Source organism: Platichthys flesus, chromosome 5 (genome assembly GCF_949316205.1).
Source record: "Platichthys flesus chromosome 5, fPlaFle2.1, whole genome shotgun sequence".
NCBI classification, from domain to species: Eukaryota; Metazoa; Chordata; class Actinopteri; order Pleuronectiformes; family Pleuronectidae; genus Platichthys; species Platichthys flesus.
The window spans coordinates 4,090,881-4,115,204 of NC_084949.1; the positions used below are offsets into that span (position 1 = coordinate 4,090,881).

Here is a 24,324-nt window from a genome sequence, read left to right on the forward strand (position 1 = left end):
CCTGTGTAAACATTCAGTTGTCTTAAAAACCAAAAGGTGCTGTTTGTCCAGTTTGGACTCCATAGAGAGGTCCTGCTCCTGATGTAAATATAAACTATTTAAGAATAAAGGGCGCATTCTATGTTAAAGAAGACAACAATTTGTACAATTTAGATGAAACACACTAGTGAAAACATCATTAGGATAATTTAAATTACATTTTTGCCTATAGATCCCTTTCACCTCAGTCTTACACACAAACCTTTAAAGCGATATTATCTACATTAAAACAAGTGAAACTGTGTCATTCAGGTCAGATCACAACTTAGTTTGACAATTACTTTCAAAGTAAAGTGTTGAGTTCCATCACAATGTCAGGCACACAGACTATTCACTGCTGAATTATTCAACACCCAAGAGAACATGTAAAACAACTCAGTAAAATACATTTATTGACAAAAAGTCGTCTTAAAATCCTTTTTTAATTTTACACACAAAAATATCAAAATACTTTACAGGGCTTTTAATCTTAATATTGTCAATTCCATTTTGATCAATCTCAAATACACTGTACAATGACGAAGTGCATGTCCTTTTTAAACTTCAGTGCTCATTTCATTAAATTTCTTCTTTTTTCTTCTTCAGGGAACAATGCATTTCAAATAATGCATAGTTATTACTTGGTATTTAGCCATACATTTGAGAGACATCACTGCATTTCATGCAACTCATTTCCCAATAGGTAACTTGCTCTCCATCAAACCTCATTCAAAGCCAGGTGCTTAAATGTTGTAATACATAAAAGATACACAGTACGACATTCAGAACAAGGATTATCTTGCTTACTCAAACTTCAAAGCTTAAAAAAATGAATGTGTTTTTACACAAACATTGAAGTATACAACTCGTATTCCAACAAAATTGAAAAGGTACTTAAAAAAAACGATTTACAATTGGGCCCAAAGTGCCCCAGTGCAACATGAGAAAGAAACTGCCTCAGAAATCCTTCGCACCGCTCCTCAGTCCTGGACCTGGTGTGTGACAGACGACTCGTAAGGACATGGTGGGCGAAACACTCCTCCCACTCAGAGTCATGTCAACACGTCGGCTTATGTCTTTATCAACAGAATCAACGTTCTCCCTCTGGCATTGCTACAGTATTTATCAGCGACTAGTGAGCTGCTTTAAATTCCTTCTGACGTCTACATTAGCTGCTAACAAAACAAACTATCACTCAACGTATCACATGTATGGGAGATCATGTTCGAGGAAAAAAAGTGACAAAATATTTAAAAGGCCAAGAAGATATTGGTAAAGAACACAGGGAAAAAAACCTGATAAAACAATCCCTTACTTTGAGGGTAAGAGATGAATGTGAGAGAAAACGGATGCAAACAGCCGTCACATGATGAAGTGGAGGAGAAGAAGCTTTTTTATCATAAGCCCCTTTTACACAGACATATTGCAGTTAAGACGACCCATTGTTATGTCGCCCTTGCTTGTTTACACTTAAACAACCACATGTGTGGTTTGAGATAACATGCCCACATTCCAAAATCAGGCTCGACGACTGACCCGCCACGCTGCCGCTCCCTTATTCAACAAACTATGACAATGTCTGCCATTCAGGTGGGACAGAAAAGCCAACCCCATTCCATGTCTGTTCATTTCACACAGAACTGGAAAGTTGAATACAAAGATGCAACAGGCTGAGTAAAAGGGGCTGGAGTCTCTACACTGGCTAACGTCTAGATGGGCTCTAACAGCCCTGCATTGGCAATCCACTGTCTGTTACACTTTAACTTTTACGTCTCGGTCGTCTTCCTATGACACCACTGCGCACTGTTTTTCCAATAAATCCGTCTCAGTTCACTGAAGCACAAACAACTCAAGATCATTGCATCTTGACACAAAAATTACAATAGAAAAATGATTTGACACTTCAGTTATCACTATACTGTTATTCACAATTGTTGAAATCCTCAGTCCGCTAGCAAAAGTAAATGAGCTTAGGAAGAGTGAGTTCACCTCAGTAATGTCCCCCTCTGTGAACCCCAGATATAAAACACTATTGAAGGAAATCAGCAGGAGAGTGAGCCTCTGGGCTCGTGGTTCTCTCTGTAAATCTAGTATCATTAAGGCATTCATTATCTATCCAGTATTGCTAAAAGAACCACTAGTCGTCCAACAAGAAAAGGATCTACGTATGGAAGTAACATAAGCTGACACTTGAGGATAGAGTGCAAAATACTCTTATCAATCAAAAACCTAATGGCCTGGTTAGTACCAAGCATCCTTTATTAAGTTTCTGTGTTGATGACTAATTTGCTCTGTTAACTTCTAACATGCAAAGTGCACACTTCTTTAGGAAAAACTACTCATTTCTTTTTCCTCACAATTTCCAAATGTTTGGTTTCATCTGCTTAATCTCGACAGCAACTGGGAGGATATAAAAGGCTTTAGAAACTCTTGTGGTCGTTAAGATTAAAACCTGGTGGCTCTAATTTTTGATGAGAGGGTTGCGTGCCATTTTTACAGTTACATGACTTAATACCTTTGAGCTAACACCAGGATTTTTTGGTGGGCCTTTATATCCATTAAATATGACTATTGTAGTAAAGAGTCAGCACAAAATGTCAACAATGGAAAGTAGGTGGCAAAAACGTTTGAGGTAATAACTAGCTTCATGTTGAAACGCCACCGACCACACATTGAAAAGTGACAGTATATTCATGCTTTACACGGTAAGAGCCTGTGAGAGGCTGCGACAGAGAAGATCCGCATGAAATCTGGGCGGGGTGAAGACAACGGGAAGACATATCAAGGAAGACAGGTGAGGTTGCAACAAGGGGCAGAGCTGTGATTCTCACTGACTGAGTGGAGGGAATTCATGAACGGTCAGTGCTTGAGAAGTCAGGAAAAAAAAGCCCACACAGTACCTGCAGGGACGAGCAGGAACTCGGGCTCTGCCTTCGTCAGCAGCCCCATTGGTCTAACTAACAAAATAGTGCAATTTAAGAAGAGACCACGGAATTCATGCTCTCTGAAAGCTGCCTACACAAAAAAATCTATGAAAAGAACCTCTGATATAAAGACTTTCAAAACACGAAAAAACTTCACCTTGAAATTTAAGTCCATCCTGTTATACATTCATAAAAGAGTGTTTAAGATAAAGATGACGGAGAGTAAAAGACGTTCACAAGTCTAAAAGTGGACTTCAGTTTTTCAAGTGGGTGGTGTGACACCCGGCATCTTCATTTGAGCTGCTCTTGTGTTATCGAGAGACGTCACCCATTCTTATCTCCGCCCTTTTCTCCTCCACCCTGAAAACAAAATTACACAAGGTTTCAAAAACTGGAAACAAAACAGGACAACCTTTAAAATGAGAAATCCTGCGGCTCTGCTCACCCCCGGCTTGTGAAGTGCTTGGTCCTGCAGAGTGAAGAGGCCGCCTCCCTGGCCGCCCTGCAGGGGGCAGGCTGTGGCAGAGGACATCAGGTTGGGCGAATGGGCGATCATGGGTGAGTTTGGGGTGGAGGTGAGTGCTCCTGTAAGCGTGAGGCGCTGCAGCTCCCTCTGTCTCTGCTGCTGCAGCATCTGGCAAACCACCACCTGCTGCTCCTGGTGAAGGAGCAGAACGTTTACAGTCAGGACACGTGTGAGACTGGACGATGGCATATGAGTTTCTGTTTGTACCTATTTAACCATAGACTGCATAAACAGATGGATGCCATTACAACTTGACCGCCGCCTGGTGGCTGGCTACAGTATAGGTCTTAAATGCTGCACAGCTCAATTTTTATCCCTTTTATTTAATCCATTGCGGTTTCAGAAAATCGGCTGACCATCTATGAGACGGATCTTGACCATAAAACATTTGATTTCCAAAACAAAAAATGTTGGAAATGAGTGAAGGAGCTTTTCATCCCATAAACCATCGAGAACGATCCTCTTCCAATGACTTCTTTTTGAACTTAACCTTGTTCTAGAGATTTTCCCCTTTGGGATTTTCTTTTCCTCATTTCTAAAAATTGCATCATATAAGAAAGATAAATCATGGTTGTTCTGTGGTCAATGTTACGCTGAACCGTTCCCATTGTAGCCAACTTGATTGTCACTGTGGTAAATATTTCCATGGTAACAGCAAGCTACCTTATCAAAACTACGGTATTACACCTGAGGATTGTGGGAAGTGTAGTACTTCTCCTTGACATTGCAAATAAAAGTTTTTTTCTTCAAACACAGTTTATGTCTTAAAGACTCGGTTAGAATATTATCACCAATAATCAAAAACACTTCTCAGGAAATTAACCACGTTGTTTAGCTCTATAAAAACAGGGTAACATGTCATGATTGACAGCTGAGACTAGTCGAGAACATGTGTACATACCTACACTATCAGGACAAAAGTATTAATTAACACATCTAATCATCAAATTCAGGTGTTTCATTCAGACCCATTGCAATTGGTGGGATTGGCCCCATAGTTCCAGTGAAGGGAAATGTTAATGCTTCAGACATTTCGGACCATTCTTTGCCTCCAACTTTGTGTGAAACTTTTACAACTGCAAATGGGGGACCAACTCCATGTTAATGTCTATCTAGATCTAGAAAGGGATGTCATAAAAGTTCCTGGAGGTGTAATGTGTAGGTGTCCAACCACCTTTACCCATTAAGTTTATGGCCACAAAGAGAGGAATAACATTAGCTGTGTATTAAATCAGGGCTGCATTCTTTGGAGGCTGCATTTGAAGAACGATAGGATAACAGCGGCACGACTACATCTCCCATATCGAAGGCTCCTCCAAAAGTGGCCGACATATGCTTCCTTTCATCTCTGAGAAACTGGACCAAACAATCCCAGGATTCGTTTAGCTTCAGTGACTAACCACTTTTTAAAGAGGAAACAGAACCCGCCAGCTCTACGTAGTCCATAAAGGCTGCCTTCCCTTTCTATGAAGGATGCAGCCCCTGAATTGAGACACAGCTATTATTTCGGTCATAAGTCAGAAAAAATACTCTATGTTAATCAAAGATATTTTTAGACATCCTGAGAGAAATAGTCTAGTGTGAAAATACAGGTGAGAGTAAGATAAAGTAACAGAGAGAAGTTCATTACTGGAGTGAAGTTCTGTGAGGCCAGGAACTGCTGGAGCTGCGGCTGTTGCTGCTCTAGAAGAAGCTGCTTCTGCTGCTCTGACAGGAGAGAGGATCTGAAAACACAAGGAACAACATACCCACACTTTAAAGGTTATATATATATATATATACACAATATTGAATTCAGCATGTGAAGAACCAGTGAAGTGATGGCGTTACTCAATGTGTTGTGGTCCGAGCTTCCCGGTTCTTTGTTTTGGTAGCTGGTCCAGACACACATTCATGTTAGTGTGTCATTGAGACACCTCAGGTTTAAACATGTTAGTGGACAGGGTCATTTCCCTCCCTTTTCCCGCTGTGACACACCTGACACTTCCTCGCTGCAGTGCCGTTTAACCAGAAACACCACAGCTACACCTTATTTGTATACAGTTGACACACAGCGTGACGAGGCTATATAATGATAGAATGCTAACTAGCAGCCAGCGCCATCCAATCCTGGTGAGAGTGTGCTGCGCTCAGGGCTGCAAGAGTGAGCAGAGCTCCAGAATAAGTAGAAAAAAACACCTCCACCTAAGAGGAGGTGTTCTTCTTCATAGGTTGGTGCCTCCCAAGAGGCACCAACCTATGAAGAAGATCCAACAGATCCATTCTCCAAGGCTGCACAGCAGCTAACTGGGTTGCTTTTCTGTTGGCTCTCCTCTAAATGCTTTGTAAAAATGGAAAAAGGTTTTGTATTCATATAGGCTAACTGCTCTTCTGTGTGTTTAGGGGCCATTTCCACTGGGTGCAGCAGCAACTTACTGGGAACCTGAATGAAGGGGGGAGTTGTGGCTGGAGGTGTGGCTGATGTAACATTTGTTTTGGTCTGACATGCAGGTGCAAGTGCGATATCTAGTGGCAGTGAATATCATAGTTATAAAAGCAGAGCTGAGTACATAAAACAGACAGAACAACCGTATTATATTATAATATTCGTTATATTATTAAGTAAAGTTTTGTCAGCTGTCGGACATTTTTTAACACCTTTAAAAAAAGGAAACTATTCATTTTTGATCACTTGAGCTGACTGAAAGTCAGACAGTACTGGGTACGTACGGGCTCACACTCTTGGGGAGCTGGAAGCCCTGTGCCAGTGCCTGTGGGTTGAGCGGTGGAGGCTGGGGGCGCAGAGCAGGGAGTGTGGGCTGTGGGGCGTTCTGCAACGGAGACTGGATCACACCGTTCAGGCTTCCTAGCACACCGTTCATACTTCCTGCAAGAGACGCCATCAGCCCACCCACCATCGGCAGAGAGGAGCTGCCAGCCTGACTCATGGTCCCCAGACCGTCGCTCAGACCTCGACTCAGGCCATTCAGCAGCGGCTGACTGAAGGAGGCCGGACTCTGCTGAGGAGGAGGAGTACTTTGGAAAGAGAGGGACGAGCTGCTGCGGGATGGACTACCAGAGTGGAGCTCCTGGAACAAAGAGGGGAAAAGTCAGCTTTTGCAGGTGTCAGCTTGCTATTAATGTGAATCCAGTTCCTAACTGGATCAGTTAACAGTGAAAAAAATAGAGTCTGTACACATCTGATAGTAAGAGAACATATTGTTTATCATTTTCATCACTGTATCAGAGTTTCTGCAGGTTTCAACAAGGTAAATCGAAACTTTCTGAGACCTTTTAAAGACCTCAACAAATTAAATTCTAGATTTATGTCAAGGACGACAGATATGGAGGAATATTGGAGTCCAAGAATTACTCCCCCATAATAGAAAATAAGATGAAGGAACCAAAAAGAGATAAAAACTAAAAACACATCATTATCTCACAAACGACAGGCAGTAGTTTTCCATACTCTATCCCAAACTCAAGCCGAGTGTGACCAATGTCTTCGTAGACGGTGAGTTTGTCTTGTTTGTAGTTTCATTAAAGCAAGTTAATATTTTTATCTTAGAGGAAGACTCACAACACACAGAAACATTACAAACTGTGCATGCAAAACATTTCTCTTAAAAGAAAAAAGCAATAACAAGACCCACCTATGTGTATTTAAGATCAAGTACATAACTTCTTTATCTATTTAATGTAATTTAAGACTTTGTAAGTCCCCCCTTAAGACCCCTAAGAAATCCTGTGAATTGAGGGTCAGACGAACACATTTCTTGATACAAACAGGTTTAGGAAGCAGAGACACACTTGTTGATACTGTTTGATCCAGGTCAGTATAATGTGTAACACATGATCTACGGCTTCTCACCTCAGATGAGTTAACAAAGGAGGTGTCATTCAAGAAGCAGCTTTTGGACAGGGGACTCTTATTGGTGCTAAGAAGGTCTAAGGGAGAGAGGTACAAACACAGGGTGAAAAATACAAAATCAAACTTTTACATAAGCCACAAAGTTTTGTATTGTCACAACACACCCTACAAAAAGCTTTTTCACTCAATAAATCCCTATATTTATTTCAATGACAGTCTAATGAGCTCATGGAGAGGGATCACCAGAATATAATACACTGATGTTTTAATATGGAGCATGCAGTTGGACTGTTGTGGGGAGAAAGCAGGACAGGAACTAACGCACAGAAGAGTGCGTGTGAGACTGGCTGATGAATGCCCGCAAAGTGAGCACCAGAGTCAGTGTATGTGTGTGTGGGCGCGCACGCATACTTAAGTTCGCAATGTTACCTTTCCTTCAAGTTCTTGGATTATCATGCAGAACTTCAGCAATTGGATTTCAGTAATCAACCCTTTATAGTGCTCATTTTGGCCCAGGACAAACGTGATCACTACAAATAGTTTCCATTGTCAAACACATTTACAGCGTCCATGTTTTTTCCACGTTTGGACTTCAAAGCACATAACTGCACTGAAGTCGGAACAATGACTTCACGTGTTGGGAAATGGGACCTTCTGAGGTGTGTGTGAACGCACAGTAAAAGCAGGTGGGCAGTGTACAACTTGACATCTGAGAAACAGTGTGTCCTTAGGTTTGATATGAAAGTAGGTCGAAGAGATGAATAACCTCACCTTGGGTGGATGACAGGAAGTTGATCTGTGCTGAAGTGTGCAAGGTGCCCAGGGCGGAATAAACGTGTGGAGGAAAAGGCACAGCCAGCTCCGTGTTGAGCACCTGCAGCCGCTCCTTCTTGGCCGTCAGGCTGAGGATCTGGTCCTGTAGGCGCTGGTTCTCCTGCTGCAGGGAGTGGAGCGACTGGAGCATCTCCACAACTAGAGGGGGAGGGAGTAGAGTTTAAATATAAATAATGGACTTTATATTATTAATGTTGTTGAATACATAAAAAAAATGAATATAATCATTGCTCCTTTTTCGTCTAAACAACTCTTTACAGGTAAAATACAGTCACCACCTTTAGTTCCTAAGTTATGATTAAATATAGAGCAGAAACTGATTTGCCTAATTAAAAATGTCACAATGATATTGATCTTTGACAATTTGTTCATAAAATATCAACACATCATCAATGTACCCTACGAGACACCTGTTGAATTTTGTCATGCATGAAAAGTGTATGAATTCTCGAGTTAGGGCCGAGGTCACTGTGACCTTTGACACCCAAATATCTAATGACTTCATTCTCGGGTCCAAGTTAATGGTTGGGCCAAATTTGAAGAAATTCCGTGCAGGGTGCTGAAGGTATCCTGAGATATAATATTCATGAGAGACAACCCCAAAAACACAATACGTCCAGACATGACTGTCGATGGCACGGAAGCATAAAAATTAGGTCAGTAACTGTCCTACTTTTCATAATGTCGCCTAAGTAACGAGAACTGGTGAATCATAAGCCAGTTAATATACTGGATGTATGAGGATACATCAGTGATGGTTAAACTATCAATAATAGAAAGTAAAATACCCACAACCAGTAACCTGAGCTGTGCTTTAGACTGTGACCGCCACCTTTACATTGGTCCTCATATTCAACAAACAAATTCCATCCAAAATAATAAAGCAATAGGTAACAAAAGTTAAAAATATATAATAATTATTTTTAGATTTCCCATGTTTACCAGCTTATTTTGAAACACTTGCTTGGAAAATGTAAACAATACATTGTTCACTTCTTTAAGTCATTCAATCTGGCCTTCCAATTCTAGCAATGTACAATAAACTAGTACAGTTCCCAATGTAAACCTGTTTATTTGAATGTTCTGTTCTCGTGTCCTGTGTTAAGGCTCTGGAGCTGCTTTAGAATGAATCCTTATCATTAGCGAGTCCTCCTCATATACCGTCACTTTTTATTGTTTGTGTGCTGGACGTTGTGTGCAGAGTTTTTAATAAACAATCTATGGTGAAGAGTGAAGTTAGAAAACTTTGTGTTCATCCTACCTGGTTAATCTGCAAAGAAGATTTTATAGTTTGAATGATTTACTGAATTTGTGTTGTTTTTACATATATTGCATGACGCTTATTACACACGTTTGTTAAGCAACCGACACAATCTTCAGACCCATGTTCACACCTTTCAAAATGTAAACTCTGTAATTCAGTTCGATATAAAACACTGCAGCAACAAAATGAACATTGTGCTTTTACTTTGAAGAAAGCTTGCTAAAGAGGAAGTGATTCTATGAATGTTGGTGCCCTGAAGGAGATTACATCCCATGAGTGTCTCCAATATGCTGAAATAAAAATAATCACATTTTTAAATGATATGGTGTCGATTTTGACCTGCGGTTTGACCCAGTTGCCAACCACTGCTATAGTTTATCTGAGGAGGTAGAAAAAGACCTGTTAAACTCTGTCCACAGACTGAAGGCACACTGCCCCACCCCCACTGACTGCTACAGTGTGCTGGTCGCCTGTTTATTCAATTATTTATTCATGTTGAACCTATTGCATGTCCAAACTGCTCCAGAATAGGCACTGCACCTTTGCAGGAAATTTACAAAACACAGGCCAAGTGTGATAAGATGAATGATTTGCAAGAACTTGCAAAGTGCACTAGCTTAACTCCGTTAATTTATTAATCATTCATCATTCATCAGGATCATTATAGCACCATTACTACACACTTACACTATTACTGATTGTCAAAGCTTTCATTGAGAGAATTGAGTCATAAACTTTTATTAAAGCTCTGACATGTAGTCGTGATATAACTGGATGTTCAGTTTTATCATTCATGTTAAGTTTATTGCAGTGCCCCAAGAGCTGAGCTAGAGATTCAAAGCAATCCTCGAAATGCTACTTAATTAATTTTCTATGGAGCTGTGTGTGCAGCAGGCCCAGCATCACAGAAAGAGGAAGAACTGCCTCGCTCTCCTCTCTCGTTTCTGCAGAGCAGCAATAAACATTCATTAGTCTAAAGTGAACCCTGAGAGGCATAAAAGCATACACAGTTACGAGAAACTCTGAAATCTGGGTAAAAATAGAAAGGCTCCCTGATGGATGTTGACAGAGGAAACTATGGTACACACAAAGAGAGACAGTGGTTGACGTATCAGAAAGAGGAAGAAAAATGGAACAATAATGATTGCACTGGGTGGAGAAAGAAAAAGTAGCTAAGAATAAAAAAAGAAAACAGAGCCAGCTGATGACAGAGAAAGAGGCAGTGAGGGATCTGACTCAGGAGAGAGCAGAACAGGAATCTAACAGACTGAGGGCCCGTGAGAAGCGACACTGCTGGAGCTGCTTTCAGCTCAGTCGCAGCATTGCGCCACAGGGGCAGTCATCATCTCTAAATAGCACCAGGATGTGTTCTCACAGAGCCGAGATAGTCTAAGTAAAAATAATCATGGGCAAATTACACCAAGCATTTTTCACACTGGTTCAAAAGATTTTCACTATATAAGAAATTCATTTAAAGAAATGAAGCTAGATGAGAACCTTCAACTGAGGTTAATACCTCGAGAAGTTGTGAGCAGCTCAACAAAAGCGGGATTTCTCCTCCCCTTGCTTTCTAATTTAAAATCGGTTTTCTCACGAGCTGTATGCATTGAGAGCCAAGAGTTGAAAGCAGCATGTTGGGCTTCTGCCAGGGAGGTTATGTTTTCACCCCTGACCCTCAGCAGGATTAAGCCAAAACGATCCTAACAAACATTCTGCGAAAGAACTTTGGCACATGGATCCAGGAAGATTTGATTCACTTTCTTTAACATTGTTAGATTGGACATTTGGTCTGTGTTAATGCTCCGGAGCTGCCTTGGAATCACTCCTTGTCATTAGTGAGTTCTACTCAAACAGTTCTGCTATATACTTCCACTTTGTTTGGTGTTGTATTCAGAGCTTTTTATAAACAGTCTATGGTGCGGAGGATTCTCATGAAATTAAACTGAAATTACTTTATTACTTGTCATTTGTGTGGCTTTGATTTGATTTTAAATTATACTTTTTTAACTTTTTTAAACATTGCCGATTTGCTATTTCCGAAGACTGTTGAGAAACTGACATAATCATCCGTCCCAATTTTACAACTTCTCAACGTAATTCAGCTCAATCAAAAGCAAAGCAGCAACAAAATTAACAGGTTACTTTTACTTTTACTTCAAAATAGCAGGAAGTGATTCTATGGATGTTGCAGAAATGACTCAGATCAGCAACAGTAACTCCTGTGACATCGTGAGAAAACATAACAAAAACCTTCAAATTTGACACTTCATTTTCCTGGGCCATCGAGAATACACATGCCAAGTGTGAAGTTGGTGAGTTTAACGGTTCCACATTAGGACTGATTGATGTTTGTGGGTATAATTTCTAGATCTTGATGATAACAAATTCATTATATTTATGAGTGTGTGTAATTTTGTGTAGTTTGGTTGAATTTAAGAGGTCTTAAGAGGACTGGTGGACCACGGCAGAGCTATGTGCACATTCTAGTTTCTTTTGTGACCATTGAATCATCTTATTTTTCTAAGTTTCCTCTTGGAACTACATGTGAACCACTGCTTTGTTTTTCAGGCTGACTCACTGTTGGCTCCCATCTCTCCGTTTCCATGTTTCTCCAGCAGGAGCTCTATGTGGGAGCTGGCTGGAGGGACGTTCTCTGGACGGGCTCTGACTCCTGCACACAGCCCATCTCTCTGGTCGAACAGAAGAGGAAGACAGCTCATGGGAGACCTGGTTGAAGAGGAGGAGAAAATAACAGGGAGTCCAAAACACTGAAAAGTCACTGCTGCAGGCACAAGAGGAAATTACTGACAATACGCTGTGGTTGGTAGTTTTTTTTAATCTAATCCACTTTAGTTGTTGCTGTCATTTTCCTGTTGTTTGCTGAAATACATACTGATTTGACTACAGCTACAGCCCAAAGAAAATGTATTAAAATGCTTGATCGTTGATGGAGATAGAGACCAGAGCCTGTGTTTTAGATTACTTCCCTGTCACAACCTGCTCAATCATTTTCAACAGGAGAGTGTAAAATCCTGCAACACCAATACAGTTGAAAAAGTACAGAAAGAGACTTACTGTGATGAAAGACTCTCTCTTGGTGAGTTCCCCTGACACGGAAAGCGACAGTCATCGAGGTCGGACTCTGAGAACAGAGGCAGAGACTCATGAACTTCACATGTACTTTTCCTCACTAAAGAGTAGTGTCTGTTGTGCTGTGAGAGGAGGTTTAATGTTAGATCCTGTAAGAAGGAAGAGCAGTTTAGTCAGAAGAGGCTTTACTTTGGAAGCTTGTCTTAAACTAGCTTCAGTTTCTATAACACTGTCCTCCTCTCACCTGGCAGTGAGGTCTGGGCTTGGCTCAGTAGTGGCAGCTGTTGCGGGGCTGTGGAGAGACAGCTGGCGAAAGGCTGGGTGGAGGTCAGGCTATAAGAGGTACTGGAACCTGGAGGGACCTGTGACACAGTGAGGAAAGGTTCACCTGGACTATATGGATAGGACGTTTAAATACAGATTAAAAAATGACAGCTATGATGCCTTAGAGATGGCTGTAAAGATTGGCCACACTATATCAAGTGTCTCACAAGGGTCTCTTTCATGCTTGATGTATTTGAAAAACAATGCAACGTGAGCTCCCAGTTTAATAACCAGTTTTTACACAACATTATATCAAATGGTGCTAATACAATAGATGTATTTTTTCCCTGTTAAAAGTTTTTTTTAATGTTTTTCCTCACTGTAATCTAGGGTTAAGGTCAGAGGGTGTTGCACCTTATTAAAATAGTTTTTGATTTGATAATAGCTGTAGATCAATTGTCTTATGATGAACTCATTCATTAATTATGTTTATATGTTTTATTGTTTATTCTAAGTGTTGAACTAAATTGGAAAACTGTCCCACACACAGAAACAGCAGCTCTGCAGTGGTTCTGATACAGTAAAGAGCTTTTCAGTCTGAAACACTTCATCATGACCGATCAGTTTGTGTGCAGTACCTGTGTGTTGGAGACAGTGCTGACTGATGGAAGAGAGAGAGAGGAGACATGGGATGGGAGGAGTCCTGAGGAGGTGCTACACATGCCCCCCCCTAGGGACAATGCGGTGCTGCAGAGCCCTCCGCCCAGGGAGAGAGGAGTACTGGAGACACCCCCGCCCAGTGTGAGAGGGTCCTTGAGACTGGAGTAGATACCTGCGCAACCAGGGGAATAAAGTCAGTGGAGAAAGTATTTCTCAATTACTTTCATCATCACCTCAGTTGTGAGACCGCTAAAGATAGGCACACACAGCACCTTTGAGTTCATGTCCATGAGAGAATCTGAAAGCAGGGCAGGAAAACTACCACAGAGACGTGTGCAGTGCAACCACAAACCACTATCTAGGACAACCTCTCTGCCTCACACAAATAAACTGAGGCAGATTTACTAAATATTCTGAACGTATAAACCATATCTATTTAAAACTGTTCCATGAAACTGTATCTGGCTTTGTCCTGATGGGCTCTTTTACTTTGAGTTGCTTGCTCTACTACAAGGTGCTGATATACAGATAAGCTGTTCCTGTGGTGCTGACAGGGCATACGTGTCATGGAAACATTTTGACACTACACTGCAAGTGAACACACCAAAGTGCAAACAGGGACAGTTTTTTCTACGCTCTCTGACACACACACAGGAAACTTGGGGGCTACCACACACACCCGCTCACAAGGACTCACCAGAGCCAAGCAGTGAGTTACCACGGCCTGTGGAAAAACTACCGACAGAGGAGGAGGAGAACGAAGAGGAAGAGGAAGAAGAAGAGGAAGAGGTGGGAGGTAGCGTCGAGGGGAAGGTGGAGTGGGGGATGGAGGATGGGCTTGGGTAGACTGAGGAGGTTAAGGCTGGAGGAGGAGGAGGAAGAGGAGGAGGAGGTGGAGGAGGAGGAGGTGCTGCGTGGTGATGGTGGTGGTGAAGCTCGTCTTCCCTCCTCTCTCGGTTCTTGCTTCCCCGTGGGCGCCCTGGACCATGGCGGCTCTTCTTGTTGCCGCGGTGCCTCCTCTCCCGGGGCAGTGGTGGAGGTGTGGCTTTGTCTTCCTGGTCCGCCTCCTCTAGGATAGGTGGCGTGCTCAGTTGAGACGGCTTGCAAAGAGACTTGGAAGGTTTGTAATCCCCTGAGGAGGAGATCTTGCGGATCTTACTGCTGCTGCCCAGCCCTGACGAGGAGGTGATGCGCATGATGGACCCAAAGGTGGAGATGGTGACCTTGTTCTCGAAAGGATTCGAGTTGCTCTCTGACCTGTCATGACCCTGGGATCCTGCCAGTGGGCCATCAGCAGGAGTCAATGCTGGTGGCTTGTGGTATTTACTGTCCTCCTCTTCCTCCTCCTCCTCTTTTTCCTCCTCCTTCTCGTCGTCCTCTTCATCCTCGTCCTCCTGGATTGCCGGCCTCCTGTGTCGCTCCTTGCGCTCCTCTCCACTGTGGTCATCAACTCCTCGGTCAGGGTCCCGCTCCAGGCGGGATGAAGATGAGAATTGATGGAAATCCTGAGCAGAAGACAAGGAGCCACCTCCAAGAGAAGGACATACACAGAGATAAAAAAAGAAAAAAACTCAATCGTCATGGTAGACTTTATATCACCTTGTCTAGCACCTCTGACTTTTTCCCTAACAAAAGCAACAACTTCTCAACATTGTTCATTTCTTACCTGTGTTGAATGGACTGGAGGAGCAGGAGGAGGAGGAGCAGCTTTTTCCAGTGCTTCCTATCTTTTTACTGCGATGAACATGACTGTGTGAGCTCAGCTTCTTGGATTTCCCCTCAATATCCTTGCTACTGTGGTGACTGGAGGAGATCTGCACACGCATCCACACACACAAACATTACAGCAACTTGTTATTCAATTTATTTTTCCCAAAAAATGTACAGCTCTTCACAAGGTGTTTCAATGAATTTGGCATTTCGTACTGACTGAGGCAATAGGGTTCCCTCAAAATGTAACTTTACAGAAGGTTTCCTACCTTTTCTATGCTGCTGGATGTCACTGATGTACTCAGGCCGTCAGACGACTTCTTGTAGCACTCTTTTTGCCTTATTTTATCCTTATGACTCTGAAAACACACACATTCACATGGGTTAAGGTATGTAAGGAGTCCTACCAGGTCCTGCCAGGCATACAGTGTGTAAAACACTGCTATTGATGACCACTCAAAGCTCTTTACAATACAGTGTTAACATTAACCCATTCACACACAGAATCATAAAGTGCATCTATGTGCAGCCCTTTGTCTTTAACAGCCGTCAGGGGCAATTTGGGGTTCAGTATCTTGCCCGAGGATATGTAGGCATGTGGAATAGAGGAGCCAGGGATCAAACCACAGTCACTCTGGTTCGTGGACGACCCGCTCCATCTCCTGAGCCACAGCTCAACAACTGACCACAGTTCTGGCAATCAGTTACCACAGTTACAAACCTATTTTACCCAGAAGTTCAATGCAAAAGTTTGGTAGCTAATCTTAAATTTAGATTTACAGTCACAAATTCTAACATCTGTGTGTACTACTGCTTTCAAACTGGCCAAAACATAACATATGATTATTCCTTAAAAAAACAACACAGGTTTATCTTCATTTCATTTCATTAAGTAGAGGCATACAGCCACAACAGAGCTACTTTTTTCTTGGTAGATCTGATTATATAAATCTAAATGTATAATACTAGTGCAGTGTCTGTAATCATTAGGTAGATTCGTCGATGCCCCCTTAGTGCTTACCTTCCTCTGCCTGTGGTGGTGGTGTTTGTCCTGTGAGGGAGAGCTGGAGCGCCCCCTGGAAAGACTGAAGGAACTGCTCGTATTTTCACTGGAGCGCAACTTCTTCTGCTGTTAGAACCAAATAAGGAAAGTGGGAATTAAATCATGATCAAATAAAACCACATAGCTGCAGGGCTTTCATGACATTATGCTTATTTGCTTTTAAGCTGAGATAGTTGAGAAGACGCCTCTCTCTCACAACTGTCTGGTCAAAAACTGCTTCAAACATTAGCTGTTTTTTACCCTAGCATGATGACTGTCACATGGCCTTAACCTACGGAAAAAAACACATTTGCATAATTGGACCTCTACAGCTCACATATAGATGCTAGTTATAAATCTTCAAAAATGAACTTGTTATCAACAGAATGAAATAAAGAATGTGAGATGATAATCATTTTATGTTGATTACTTTGTTTTCATAATCGTTGGAATAAATAATCTTAAATGGAAATTCAATGAATCGGCCATGGGTACATGCACAGCTGCAGCTGTAACGATGAGGTCTGACTGACGGTGTGGTTGATAAACACTTTATGAACAATGTTTATGTTTAAATGAGAGTTGAAAAAAATCCAATTGGAGACTGAAAACCTTGATTTGATCCAACCTGTGAATTCTGGGATCTGTTGCTCCCCTAGACACGAGAGCCCCTTTGATACAGTGATCAGACTATACGGCTATTGAGAGGACCCTTGTTATGTTTATAGAACCCTGAACCACACAACAGCATTGGCATCCTGTCTCAATGTTCTGGCTCGCCCACTTACACAGACATTAATCAGCTGTGACTAACACCCCTGCTGGCATAATGGCAGAACAGCAGTGTCCGCCCTAAAGTTCAACAAGCTGCTAACAAAAACAGCAGCAGCAGTCACGTTAAACCTTGCAGTGCATTCACCAGCAGACTTTACCATTTTGTTGTAGTGATGCTTGCAGTAGCCACAGTATTTCACATTGTCAGCTTCTGGGCCTTCCTCCTCACACAGCAGACCGGCCATCTGAGCACTGGACACAGGGCATCACAGGGTGAGAGGGGAAAGGAAGCAGGGTGATAAAGATATCTCGCACACACACACCCACGAACCTGGATGTCATCCAAGTCAAGTAAAATGTTTTATCAGCGATCAAGGTAGGATGGGTTAATTGTCACATCTCTGCACATACAAAACTGTGGCAGCCAATCTTTCAACCCTGATTTTAGAAGACACAATTCTGCATTCTGTGATAAGAATCAGTTTCAGCTTACACAACATCAAAAGGAACAAATCCAGAGATAACTAAGTAGAGCGAGAAAAAACAGTGCAGGCACGGTTCAACAAACACAGCAAAGGGAAATACAAATATGCACTTTGAGGAACCTTTCTCTGCCTAAACCGGCTGCTACTTTACATCTCAACATATCAGTTGACACATATATGTCCAATATATCTGTCTCTTGGTTATGGCAAACTGTATTTTTAAAATTATATTGGCCAGCTGGCTGTCCAAAATATCACCAAGCTGTAGACGAAACACACCGAAGGTAACACTTACCAGGTGACATGAAAAGCTTGTCTGCAGCCCTGTCTGTTGCAGGTCATGCAGGCTCCACAGGCAGCCTTGCTTTCCCTCCCATGGTCCTCACAGATGTAACAGGTCTGGTGCCACAACAAGATGGGGACGACAGGAAATGAGAGGACAGAGACACATCAGTTTTATTAGATCACAGAGAATCCTTGCTTGTTAGAAAATGATTTGTGTGTGAAAAGTCTTTTAAGTATTGCAAGGTTTGATTCAATCTGTTGCACCAGTGCTCCAGGGTACTTTGATGCATTCATACAAACTATGGTGATCATTTACTTTTATAGGAGTCATTATTTTATATTACTTATTTTATTTTTTATCTCAAATGATTTATATTGTTTTTCATCTGGTGAATTACTGTGATTCCGGTGCTGCAAAGATAAACAGCTTCTTAATGTAAGTTCAGCCGCAGCTAAACTGTAAATGATTAGGAAGCTTTGCTTGTCAAACCAAACAGATGGAGCTTTCAAACAGAAACACAGTTTGCTCTGTGCACAACGTAACTGTTCACCAGATGTTGTGAAAAAAGTTCACATCAAAGCAACTGTCGCTAGTCGAGTATCCTCAAAAGAGAGCTATATCTTGATGAAAGGAAAATGTATTCATTTCGACTCAAGTAAAAGTTAAGTTATGACAGTAAAGAAGTGGAATGGTTTATAACAATCTGCAGGACACACATTGATGCGACACCAAAAAAAAAAAACATCATGTCCAGACTAGACTTTGTAAATTTGAGATCTTCAGGCTGGATCTGCACATCCTGTACACATCAGGCTTCACTGCCGTGAAACTGAGCGCACATGTCCACAAAATGCACGTAAGCATACACCAGAGCACACACGAGCAGTCAAACGCATTCACGCACACACACAGCTTTTGTACTTCTCCCTCAGATTTCCCCAGCTAGCACGGCTGACTGGTGGGGGGCTCAAGAGGCCTAGCAACAGGTGCAAGACAAAGGAACAGCGGGCTCTTTACCTTTTCACTCCCGACCACTCTCTGTCGCCTTTTCTCTCCCCTTTCCCCTTCTCCTCCTCTCCTCCACACATCCTAGGCTGCTCTCCCCTCCGAGGATGTTGGCCGTGTAATGAAAGGCCAGAGAATGAACTACACCGAGCGTGTAAAAAAAGAAGAGTGGCTTCTCGAGTTTTGGCCGGCCATTGTAACGCTGTCTAGGAATTCAGGCAGCAGAATCTGGATGAATGGCTCTGACGGGGGGAAAGCTGCATGCAATTTACTGTAGCTGACAAAGTAATATGAAACCCGGCACAAAAAGACTCACATGTGTAGATTTATATGCAGGCATGCACCAGGATACATACACCCACACAAAACACACACACACACTCTAACACACGGCATTGACTGGCTGCTCAGCCCAATGAGTCCACGAGTCAAATATTGATTTCTCTGTAATGTGCATGGCTTTAAAAGGCCTGTTCTGGTTCATGGTGGATTCGGCGCTCACTGTCTGTGTTACATAGTCTGCAAAATATCACAGACTGTACAGACCAGAAGAAACGAGACAGTTACAAGATAGCTGATGCATGATAAAGCTATAATGGCTGGAGACCGAGTCTGTGATTTCACGGTTGGTTGGATGGGCAGAACATTTCAAAAGCATTATTGAACGTGTAAGCACATCTTTATACCCAGTGTGATTGTTCACTGTATCTTACACTGCATGGTACAGGTCCCATTGTCTTTGTGTTACATCAGCCACAATGCACCATTAAACCACCATTCCATTACTATAGAGATTACATGGAAAATAGACTTAAGATTCCCTGTGGACACTGTTTATCAAATAATTGTTTTATATGTATAACAATTTTTTTTAATTTTAATTATCCAAGGTCTCGTATTTGCTTTTTTTGTATGACCAACAGTCCAAACCCATAGAGATTAACGTCTATGTAATTTCTAATTCAAAAAACGTCTGTCTGTCTGTACATGGAAAGCATATCTCACAAACCGTCCGTTTTATCAGCTTCACACTTGGCATGTGTCAAATTTGGTGAGCTTTGGAAACACCCATTCTATATAAATAAAATATGAATGAACAGGCAAAATGAGCCTTACAGTCAGGGACCGAGGTCAACACGTCCTACGTCCTCAGACAAACTTGAGCATTGGCCGAAATCTGGTGGCCCGTGGGTCAAAACTGGCCCACCAGCAACAATATCAGGCCTGCCAGATCGTTCTGATAATCAGTATTTCTTTTATCTACCATATCTGACTGACAGACCTACCCGGTAGTCATGGGTGCCTATCTCCTTCGTGGCAGCAACATTCGCAGAATCACTTCCTCTTTAGCAATTACTCTGCAAAGTATGCTTGTTTTTTTGGTGCAACGCTTTATATAGACTGGAAATACAAAGCTCTATTTTTAAAAAGTTGTGAACTTTGGCTAGCTGCTTAACAAAACCTCTGAAAAAGTCGACATTCAATCTACAAAAATAACAATAACCCCAGATATTAAGTGTTAAGTAAATCTTCAAACCACACACATGAACTGCAATAAAGCAAATTCATTTTTCAATTTTATGAAAAACATTGACAAAAAAAATCTGTGCAAAACAAACAGATCCCAGTTGGTAACAGGTCACTTTGACAGTTTCAGAAAGAAAGCCACAGACCAAGCAAACAGTCCATTCCTAACAGACATGGTTAGGAACCAGTCCTGCACTAGTGATACAAATACCAGGAAGCAGCCAGGGAATGTATCTCACTCACTATTTAAGCACTGCTAAATACATCACAATGGGTTGTTTGTGTTGAGCTGTGGTAACTGTACTTCCTTGACTCTCCCTCAACCTACATCGTTTATTTCTACTTCAGCTGAAAATCTCCCACACTTCCCAGAATGACTTTCAACAACCTCCAGAGAGCAGGCGTGACCTTGCCCCATTCCGCTCTGGGTTACGTGTAGGCGGAGGGAACGATGGTGATGTGGAGCTGAACTGTTTTCCCGTTCCGGGGGAAACTTGAGTTGTGCTTCTTCCAATGTGTCTTAAAACTGTTTCATCAAAGTTTCATAAAGCTCAAGTCGTTGGTGGAAATGTTAAGGTGCCGTTTTTTTCTCTTTTATGATGGATTTCCCCCGTGGGACTGCTGACACTGATGGGAACCAGTTCAGATTAAAACTAGGTCCCTGCTCCATTTGTTAAGGGCCTGAAACCAAATCTGACGTTTGTAGTTAGAGATCCAAACAACAACTCCAACACTTCTAAACATGTGGTCAAAAGGAAAATCTTTCAGGAGGCAGAACAGGTAAACATGACTCTGATCAAGGATTGGTGACATACCTTGTTACTTGCATCAAAAGTCCTGTGTTTGACATGTCTTGAAAAGACCAGATGTGCAATAAACCAGTTATAGGTGCTGCAATCATCTCTTAAAATGTTGAGGTGCCCTGATAACCAAATGGTTAAAGCACATATCCACAACGTTCCCATCATTCTGACTACCGACCTTATTCAGAATAATTTAGATTATGATGTTAGTGGGAGCTGCTAATATAATATTCCATTCATATATACAAGTTTCTGAGCATAGTATGATTATACCTCATGTCATTATGCCCACATTTTTCTGCCTGTTTTAAAACCACAACTTGAAATAGTTTCATGTGTGATGCTGTCATATATCATTTTAGGCATTCCAAATTTTGCAAACACAACAACTTTTTAAAATGTTTCCATCTTTTCGACACAGTTGGCAAATGTTTTTAAACGGTTGGTATCTGCTGTACAAGTCCATGTCGGAAAAAAACTCCACTAATCTGATTAAGACATAAACATGTTGCGATATGCGACTAATATCAGAATATTCAAATTTTTTATTTGCTTATTGCTTATTCAAAGTTTGACCTTTTGCGGGTTCAGGGAATTAGGATATAGTGATCTACCTCGCAGCGTCTTCATCAGGCTATTGGCTTAATCTGGTTAATATCAAAATATTGGTGTTTCTGGATCCATTCCTGCCCAGGGTCTTTGTTGTGTGTCCTAAAACGTGTTTCCTGTTTGTTTCTATATTACCCTACATCCAATAAATATAGAAAGGCCAAAACATATAAACACCCTCTCCAGGTAGAAGAAAAAAGAGCTTTGTCTACATTCTTTTTGATACCCTTCGCTGAGCGTACAGAGGCAGAGCTTCCGGAATATCGAGTCAGTGCATCACACTTCCACAAAGTCCTGTGGACACACAGCTGTTCTTTGCACATGTTGTATATTTTGGTGCGATTTTCTCCAGGCTGTAGTGTGGTCAGTACCTTGATGTATCTGTCATGGGGGACATACTGCAGGATGATAGGCTCCATGGTGAGGACGTTGGCAAACTGCACCTCTGGGATGTAAAGCGCACACACCACGTGGGCCCAGCCTGGTGGAGAGAAAGGCAGTGAGTCAATGGCAAGATGAGACTCTTTACGAATAAAGTGGAAACCTGCAGCTTCAGTGTGGTCTGAGGCGAGGAGGCTCGTCCTGCAGCTTCAGGGAGACTCACCTCCGCTGTCCGTCCTCTTGAGGGCACCATCTTTGTGGGGGCACAGCTCACACCTCTGGGGCAAGGAGAGAGCGTGTCATTAGTAGGAAGGGATGCGGCAGGAATGGATGGATGGTCTGTGTCATGTGTTGGGAAGATGTACTCACCACGCGAGCCGCCCTCTCCTGTGACTCACACTTTCGACAGAACCACGGACCAGTGGGCACTTGGACGATGCCGTAGCATGCTGTCACAACACACACACACACACACACACACACACACACACACACACACACACACACACACACACACACACACACACACACACACACAAGTTGTATATGAATGAATCGGCCTAAAACTAATCGGACTTTATCGGACCTTGTGGCACTTTCACTGACTTACAGGAGCTAACATAATGTTGGGTTCAGGCGGCAGATGAGACCCCAGGTAGAGGTTCTGCACTCACCTCCTGTAAGTTCACTACATGCTCCCACTTCACAGGCGCAACAAAGCAAATGGACACAGGGCAACCCAGTGTCCAACGCGGAGGGGCCGCCTGGCTCAGTTGGCGCTAAACACACGCCTCTCGAGCCAGACTAACACACATAAACACACACACGTACCCACGGTGCCATCGAGGCGCCATCCAGGCTCCGTGTCACCCTGTCTGGCCCTGTGTTTGTGTGTGTGTGTGTGTGTGTGTGTGCTGAGGGGAAACAACACACAGCAGCACGCCTACCGACCCCTCCCACACACATCCACACACACGCACGTAGACAGCAACAGACCAACACAGACCGCGGCTGCCCGGCGCTCGCACGCTAACAGCGGCTAACGTTACCTTGGTGCACCGCGACGCTGCAGCCGTGTCCATCACAGTAAACCAGCGGGTTCTCAGCCCAGCCTCGCTCGTCAGAACACACGCAGCAACCTCCGACCATTTCCCGCATGCTGCTCCCATATGAAGAAATGTGAATCCCCTCCCGGCAACGGCTCAGACCTCACCCCGGCCTGTCAAGTGGTCCTCCCGCATCGCAGCGCCGCACCGGGCATAGTCGCGGGCCGCGTCCGTCGCGCAGTTCGAGCGCCGCGCAGAGAGGAAATCTCGGCGTGGGGTGTGTGGTGCTGCCGCTACGTTTTTTTCCGTGATGTCCTCCCCGTCCCCCTAGAACCGATGCAGTGCGCATGCTCAGACCTGCTCCTGCTCCTCTGGGTCGGAATAAAAAGTCGCAGCAAAGGTGGCAACTTATTGTTGTTGTTGTTGTTTTATTCACCTCGTATCACTTTTCAGCCTCATGTTTTTCGGGCTCTCTTATTCACCTCTAATGACCCGTCGCTGTGATTAAACATCATCCGCACCCCCCCGCCTCTCTCCGATCATTTTATACGTGACATTAGAAAAACATGTGGATCACTCTAACAACACCGCTGTTTCTCCATCAATTCTGCTTCAACAGCGCCATCCTCAGGATGGCCACAGAACAGCAGGGCAGCAGTTACAGGCTATTTCACCATCCGACGTCCTGAAGAGACAAACATCCACAGACTGAGAAACACTTGTTAAACGACATATGTCAATACACAAATGTAAATAAAATGTCTATTTTTGCATTTGATTCGTTCTGTAGTTATTGACTCATCTCTTGCAGGCAAAACAGCTAAAACAAACGGATTTGAGATTGAATTTCCACTTTGTGCACCTGACACCTGCCGTGGCAGTGGTGGATCTAGGATTTTTCTGAATCCGGGGCCGTAAAGGGGCCACAATTTCACACAGAGGAGCTAGTTACATTACAAGCATCCAACACAATTCTGGATCGGTTAGATGCATGGTTTGACTGTTACGTCTATAGCTTTGAGCAGAGCTACAGATCATTGAATATATTTTATAATGGAAATTGTAGACTCTCTTAACAAGTTGACATATGTATTGTTAGTATTGTTAGTGAGACTATTTATTTGTAAGTGTTTTTAGCCTGCTGATGGGACAGGGGCTCTTCAACCTGGCCAATGTCCCCATGACCCTTTTCCCGAATCTGCCCCTGCTGGGATCCATGACTTTGA

The 24,324-nt window shown here is 42.7% G+C and overlaps 1 protein-coding gene and 1 long non-coding RNA gene across 3 annotated transcripts; one reads left to right on the forward strand and one right to left on the reverse strand.

Moving 5' to 3' along the window:
• Positions 1-442: 442 nt before the first annotated feature.
• Positions 443-23,527, reverse strand: LOC133953833 (protein AF-17-like). 2 transcript variants are annotated; one of them, XM_062387956.1, is made up of 20 exons: positions 23,102-23,527; positions 22,422-22,501; positions 22,276-22,330; positions 22,043-22,152; positions 17,737-17,840; positions 17,115-17,208; positions 16,162-16,269; positions 15,410-15,499; positions 15,097-15,244; positions 14,128-14,958; positions 13,409-13,602; positions 12,751-12,868; positions 12,492-12,558; positions 11,995-12,143; positions 8,090-8,290; positions 7,319-7,395; positions 6,363-6,536; positions 5,099-5,192; positions 3,388-3,600; positions 443-3,302 (listed from the first exon to the last, which is right to left on the reverse strand). In XM_062387956.1, exons 1-20 carry the CDS (start codon positions 23,208-23,210, stop codon positions 3,277-3,279), a joined length of 3,042 nt encoding a protein of 1,013 aa, XP_062243940.1. In that variant the 5' UTR covers positions 23,211-23,527; the 3' UTR covers positions 443-3,276. The 2 variants fall into 2 exon arrangements, with proteins under 2 accessions (XP_062243940.1, XP_062243939.1); XM_062387955.1 differs by having other exon boundaries at positions 6,178-6,536; positions 23,102-23,525.
• LOC133953834 (uncharacterized) lies at positions 11,223-13,500 on the forward strand. Its single transcript, XR_009920727.1, has 3 exons — positions 11,223-11,728; positions 12,032-12,236; positions 13,406-13,500. It is a non-coding gene; the product is annotated as an uncharacterized LOC133953834 (long non-coding RNA).
• Positions 23,528-24,324: the final 797 nt, after the last annotated feature.

Bases quoted from the DNA above. Each gene is read 5' to 3' on its own strand.
- LOC133953833 (XM_062387955.1), bottom strand. From the start codon at position 23,210: ATGCGGGAAATGGTCGGAGGTTGCTGCGTGTGTTCTGACGAGCGAGGC. The intron at 22,502-23,101 runs GTAACGTTAGCC...GTGTTGTGACAG, and splicing joins CAGCGTCGCGGTGCACCAAG to CATGCTACGGCATCGTCCAA. The intron at 8,291-11,994 runs GTGAGTCAGCCT...CTCCCCCTCTAG, and splicing joins CGGAGAGATGGGAGCCAACA to TTGTGGAGATGCTCCAGTCG.